Raw genomic sequence first — 7,231 nt, 5'->3', positions numbered from 1 at the left:
TCTGCTCCACAACATCTATTAAGTCTTCTCTCATGGGCAGCACATCAACCTGCAGCTCTCTGCGTGGTGCCGCCACATCTGCCTCATCCAAAATGAGGACTATATCCACTATCGCCATAGGCCGAATCAACTTGCCACAATGCTGATCGACACTCCAAAGTCCCTACATAACTCGAAAATGGGACAAGGAAAAGGGTAATTGGTAGAGGCTTTGAAAGCCCTCTCATGTATCTCCACAATGAGCATGCCGGCAAAATCGATCTCGAATCCCCCAACCAATGCTACTACCATAACCGCGCGGTCCAAAGTTTGTGCGTTGTCACCCTTCGTAGGAGAAATCCGATTGCAAACCAACAACTACAAAAATTTAGCCACAAATGTGAGAGTGGCCTTCTTGATGCTCATGCCCAGAGCGGTGACCCACTCGACTTGCTCTCCATCAGTAGCAATTTGACTAGCTAGCCACTATAATAAAGTCTCTATTTTCTCGGCGCTCCACTGGAACTCTCCGCCCCATACAGTATCTTATCTGTAGCCAAATTCGGCCGTGTTGAGTGCCCAAGAATGATCAGGGCCAGGACCATAGAGGAATTAGCGGATGGTTATCTTAGAGATGTCTACCGAAAATCACGCACTAGTGTAGCTGTGAAGGGTGCCTGGGTAGTGAGTCTGGCATTCTTATGGATAGAACCAAGAAGAGTAGCCGTATAGGAAACATATAACTCCCTCACAATCTCCTCGCTATAGGTGCCTGCGTTCTCGAGCCAGCCACTCACACTTGTGACATTGAAAGAGCCAGTGGATTTCTGGTATGGTGTGTAGGCTTCCAGTGAGTACTCTGCGCTCCTCTGTATTAAGCTAGACCATCTTCTCTTTGTCATTTTTCATCTTGGCATCCCAATAAATTTGGCATTGGCACTCAACAAACCATATATTTGGCTCCCCAACCACCGAATCAGGGTCGTAGCTTTGTGGCACCGGGAGTTCTCAAGAACTAGTGGCCTCATTAGACGAGGTAGCCCCATCCTTTGCATTGGAGCCGGTGGTGGAGCCGAAAGTAGACCCTGAAGCAGACCTTGAAGCAGAGGCGGCCTCAAACCCGGAAGAAGACACAGTCAGTGACCCTATCAGTGTGTTCTCCTCAACAGACTAGGAGGCAGTGACTACGTCGGTTACCACGTTCTTGGACAAGCTTCGTGTGGCCCGAAGTGTTGTTGGTGATGTCCTCACACTGGGGGGGACATATTAGAGATCTTTCTCCTTGCCGGTGTCTTTATTTATTAGCCGGAAAGTTGGCGCCACGGATTTGGATCGACCCTTCATAGTTATAAATTTCTTTTTCAAGGCCATGGTACCTGTGGAGAGAGAGAGTGTTAGTACCAATATAACCTAAAAACACACTCGAAATTTTTTTAGAAGAGCAAACCAAAACAAAAAATAAAAACAATTTTTTTGTAGAGACAATGGCTTCAGTGGCCACCTACGGTGGGTGTTACGGTCCGTAGGTTGACTTACGGTAAGTGGATTCTCTCCGTAGATCAGAAGTACGAAAAAGTTGGTCTCCGATGGGAACCGCGGATGTGTAGAACGATCCGTAGATTGATCTACGGACTATAGTCCACTTCTGTGGTTCCATACTTAGTGAAATTCTCATTTGCGACCAACCACGGACCTGATCTACGGTCCGTAGATTGACCTACGGCCTGTAGACATGATCTCATGGATGGGATTTGTACCAGGTCACAGACATGCTTCGATTGGAATCCCACATTTTTGCCATATTCAACAATATCCTAGTTTAATCATGTATTTCAACATAAATTATGCTAGTTCGTCATTCTAGGGGTTCCAATTACTCTATTTTATGGGTATTTTCTGCAAGATAAGGAACCCTAAGTTGAAACTTACATTTAGACTTATATTTAATTGTTTTTACATAGAACTTGGCAACACAATCACAATCTATCGTCCCAAGGGTGCATTCACTTCTAATTTAGCATACTATTTCATATTTTAATTTTCCCAAGGTCAAGACCCTATTTCTGACTTTCTATAATCAATCAATCAATCAATATAAATTCAAAGTGAGGGGAAAGTCTATTACCTTACAAACAGTGGGAGTGGGGTGATTGTGTGATGACTCGACGCTTTCAATACCACAACTTTTCCTTTACGCACCGAACCCGTACACCGGACCTCTTGGGGAGTTTTGAGGATGAGTGGAATTTGGAGAGAAAAGGAAATTTGGGATTGTGGGGTAAAGAAAGCGAAGATTAATTGGGGAGTTATGGAGTGATTTAAAGGATTGGGAGGTTTAGAAACGGTTTGGGAGTAAATGGAGGGAAGTGGGAATGATTTGAAATAGAAGGATTTTAAATAAAAGGGGTTCGGTTCGTGTCAGGTCAGGCAGAACTAGGGTTTGGACCCATGAGACCCTGTCTAAAGTCCTTGGGTCGATCTACGGTCCGTAGATTTGGACAGTAGATCAGTCTTAGACTTATAAAATTTCAGAGACTTACTTGGGATCTACGAACGCCATTCACGGTCTGTGGGATGAACCACGAACCGTCGATAGGGTCCGTAGACCGCTGCACCTAACCTTTTTCTGCAGATTTTACATTGCGCCCCTTCACATGTAGCAACCATTAGGCCCTTCTTTTTACATTTTCTGGACACTTTTTAGACACGGACCCTATGATATATCTAGCCAACACTAAAAACAAAAATAAAACACCTATTTAAATGAATACATAGAAGCAAATAACCAAAGAAAACTACAAAACATAAAGAAAAAACCTATCGTTGGTTAGAGTGTTCATCATGGGTTTCTTCCCAAGCAACGCTTGATTTAACGTCATGGCACGACCCAGACCTCTTGATTACTCAGACTTCATCAAGATAGTAGGCCTCAACAACTTCTTGCACACTCTCCGCATTTCCCAGATAGATTTTGATCCTTTGCCCGTTTACTATAAACCTTGTCCCTTCATTGTTCTCAAGCTCAATCGCTCCATGGGGGAGCACTTTTGTGAGAAAAAATGGCCCGGTCCATTTGGACTTGAGTTTGCCAGGAAACAAGCGCAACCTAGAATTGAGTAGAAACACAAGATCACCCACAACAAATTCTCATTTTTTAATTCTTTGATCATGATACCTCTTCATCTTCTCTTTGTACAAAGCTGAACTTTCATAAGCTTTTAGGAGAAACTCATCAGGCATATTCAAGTCATTCATTCTTTGATTAGATGCGGCGCCCCAATCCAAATTTAACTTCTTTATCGCCCACATAGCCTTATGCTCTAGCTCTACTGATAAATGACAAGACTACCCATATACAAGTTGGTAAGGATACATGCCTATGGGAGTCTTCTATGCAGTGCAATAGGCTCATAGAGCATCATCAAGCTTCCTTGACCAATCCATTATATTAGCAGTCATAGTTTTCGCCAAAATATTTTAGATCTCTCTGTTGGACAGTTCAACTTGCCTACTAGTCTGCGGATGGTAAGTAGTGGCTACATTGTGGCGGACACCATATTTCTCAAGTAGTGCCTTGAACAACTTATTACAAAAGTGGGAACATCCATCAGTGATAATCGCCCTCGGTGTACCAAATCTGGAGAAGATATTCTTTTCCAAGAATGCGGTGACACTTTTACTTTCATTGTTGGGGAGCGCAACTGCTTCCACCCACTTTGAGACATAATCGACCGCAACAAGAATATACTTCATCTCATGTGAACTCGCAAATGGCCCCATAAAATCAATACCCCATACCTCAAAAAACTCTATCACCAATATAGGATTCATAGGAAACTCTTGCCTCTTTGAAATCCCTCCTTTTCTTTGGCAATGATCACAACACTTGGCGAAATCATGAGCATCTTGGTAGATGGTAGGCCAGTAGTATCCACACTGCAAAATCTTATGCACAGTCTGAATACCACTATGATGCCCACCAACAGGCGATGAATGACATGCCTCAAGTACACTAAACATCTCAACCTCGGGTACACAACGACGATTAATCCCATTAGCACAACTACGATACAAGTAAGGCTCATCCCAAAAGAATTTTTTCACATCAATGATAAACTTTTTCCTATGGTGAAAATACAAATTCAGGGGCACCAAATTGCTTGCCAAATAATTAACAAGATCTACGAACCAAGGAATCAGATCACGAGAAGCAGTCAATACCTGTTCATCTAGAAAAACATCATTAATTTCAGCCCTATCACCAAGATTTAGCATAGCCTCTTCCTCTAATCTGGACAAGTGATCGAAAACTTGATTTTCGGTCCCTCTTCTATCTTTTACCACAAAATCAAACTCTTGCAGGAACAATACCCACCTAATCAACCTCAGTTTTGCATCCTTTTTCACCATCAAATACCTCAATGCAGAATGATCAGTATGCACTATGACCTTAGTACCAAGCAAGTAGGATCAAAATTTCTCGAATGCGAAAACCAACGCAATAAGTTCTTGTTCGGTCACAATATAATTCTTCTGGGACACATTTAAAGCTTTTCTAGCATAGTAAATAGGATGAAGAATTTTCTCTCTCCTGTGTCCTAATACTACACCAAGCGCCACTCCACTCGCATCGCACATTACCTCAAACGGTTGTCCCCAATCCGGTGAAATAATGATAGGTTTAGTAACCAACTTCTCCTTCAACTCTCTGAATTCTCTCAGAAAAGCATCATCAAAAGGTGGTCTTCTCTTGGTCTTCTGGGCTATAGAAATCTTAGTGTAGCCCGAATAACCATCAAGAAAATAATACCAACCCTTACCTGCAAGTCTATCCAACATCTGATCCACGAATGTCATAGAGAAATATACATTTTTTGTCCAAGCATTTAGCTTTTGATAGTCCATGCAGACTCTCCATCAAGTCATGGGACGCATCAGAAAAAGCTCATTTTTCTCATTAGGAACCACTGTAATCCCACCTTTCTTGGGAACACATTGAACAAGACACCCTCAACTATTATCTGCAATGGGATAGATAACTCTGACATCCAACCACTTGATGACCTCCTTTTTAACTACTTCTTGCATAGGCGGATTTAATCTTCTCTGGTGCTCAATACTACGCTTGTGATCTGGAATGAGTTAGATTTTATGAGAACAAATACCAGGAGGGATCCCAAAATGTCCGCAATAGTCCACCCTATAGCTCACTTGAACCTCTTTAATACAGAAACCAAACACTCAACTTGTCGGCCATTCAAATCTGCCGGAATGATAACCGGTAAAGTATAATCTTTTTCCAAGAATACGTACCTCAAATATGATGTTAGAGCCTTAAGCTCCAATTTCGGCACCTCTTCAACAGATGGTCTTACGGGTGGGGACTCATGATTTTTCATGTCTAACTCCAGCTTTTTTGGTTTCAAACGATATTCGTACCTATCAATTGCGGCGATCAACTCATCATATTCTTCAACACCATCTCTCTCAAAGTTCATCATAACCGTTGCTAGTGCCTCAATACCCAGTCTCTCTTCAATATGTACCTCAAACTCACTCTTAATTGTATATGTTATTGCGCATACCGATTGGAGCTCACAACTTTTCTTCATAGACCTATTGATCTTGAAAGTTGCCTTTTCATTGTTCAGTCTGAACTTCATCTCCCCTTTTCCATATCAACTAAGACGTGCCCAGTGGTAAGGATTGGTCTCCCAACAATGATGGGAACCTCAAAATCAACCTCACAGTCAAGAATCACAAAAATCCGTCGGAGAGATGAATGACTCCACTTTCACTAATACATCTTGGAGCTCACCAATAGGCCTCTTCACAGTTCTATCGGCCATGAGCAACTGCATCGCAGTAGATTTTGGATCTCCTAGACCCGACTTCTTGTAAATAGACAGTGGCATCAAATTGATGCTAGCACCAAGATCATATAACGCCTTAGCAAAATGAAACAACCCGATAGTACATGGAATAGTGAAGGCATCAAGATCCTCATTTTTCTGCACAAGGGACCTTGTACCAATAGCACTACAATGTTGCAATCTATCATCATCTTCGAATCTTACTGCCCTCTTCTTTGTCACCATGTCCTTCATAAATACCCACACATCTGCTCTAAAGCTTCTATCAATGGAACATTGATTGAAAGTTGTTTCAACATGCTATTAAACCTGCGGTATTGGCCTTCTTCAGTCTTCTTCACTAACCTCTGTGTGAAGGGACGTCGAGGTCTAGGTATGGGGACAACTTTTTGAGTTACGTCCGCTTCTTTCTCTATCGCATTCTCGGACTTTCCACTTACCTCGACCACATCATCGTCTTTACTATTCCCAATTTCCACCCCAGATGGCATAGGTGGATCAATAGTTTGCTTACCCCCTAGAGTAGTGACTTCCATACATTGCCCATCATTCTTTGGATTCTGGATGGTGTTGCTAGGAAGAGTGCCAGGTTGACCTGGATTTACTGTAGTTGACAACTGATTCATCTACTGCTCAAGATGCTTGATTGATACTGCATGGGCATCAACTTTTTGACCAATACGAGACAAGTCATTTCTCATCTTCTTCGCATTTTCATCAGTTGCATCAAACCTCCTTCTCATCTTTTGCATCATATCCTTAATACGTGACATATTACTTCCAGCTTCCTTTGGAACAAATTCCTAATTTTGAGGGGGAACATAAGATCCAACCCGATTATTTATGTTTCCATAGTTGTTCCAGTTGTAGTTGTTGTTGGGATTGAAGTTCCCATCCCGGACATATTTACCCTCTCGGTTGTAGTGGCCATAATTCTGACCTTGGTTTCCTTGACCTTGGCGCCAATTATTCATATTGGAACCTTGGGCATTTGGTCGAAAACCCCCCATCTAATCATTCACTGCATAAGCACCCTCTTCATAGTAACACTCCTCAACCGGTGGTGGATTCCTTGTCAAATAATTCACAGCATTTACCTTTTTCGCACCTCCGCTCACTTGCTTCAAAACCAACCCTAGTTCAGTCCTCATCTGAGCCATCTCCTCATGAATCGCATATGACAATTGGTTGTTTGTAGTTTGAATGGCAAACGTGTTCCTCCCAGTCTCCGACTTTCTAGTGCTCCAAGCTTTGTTATTCCGAGAGATCTTCCCCAGTTTCACCACAATCTTCTCAAAAGTACACTCAGCATATAAACCACCAGCAATAGTATCAACCACTGCCTTATTTTTGTCATCGCAACCTCGGTAGAAATATTC

At 42.3% G+C, this 7,231-nt stretch overlaps 1 protein-coding gene across 1 annotated transcript; it reads right to left on the bottom strand.

Annotated features, from left to right (window-relative positions):
• Positions 1 to 5,729: 5,729 nt before the first annotated feature.
• Positions 5,730 to 6,783, bottom strand: LOC125809547 (uncharacterized). The gene is made up of 4 exons (XM_049489144.1): positions 6,763 to 6,783; positions 6,506 to 6,655; positions 6,198 to 6,412; positions 5,730 to 6,114 (listed from the first exon to the last, which is right to left on the bottom strand). The coding sequence occupies exons 1-4, from the start codon at positions 6,781 to 6,783 to the stop codon at positions 5,730 to 5,732; spliced, it is 771 nt and encodes a 256-aa protein (XP_049345101.1).
• Positions 6,784 to 7,231: the final 448 nt, after the last annotated feature.

Source organism: Solanum verrucosum, unplaced genomic scaffold (assembly GCF_900185275.1).
Source record: "Solanum verrucosum unplaced genomic scaffold, falcon-dt-bn FXZP01000447.1, whole genome shotgun sequence".
Taxonomy (NCBI): Eukaryota; Viridiplantae; Streptophyta; class Magnoliopsida; order Solanales; family Solanaceae; genus Solanum; species Solanum verrucosum.
This window is presented reverse-complemented; position numbering and strand designations above follow the sequence as displayed.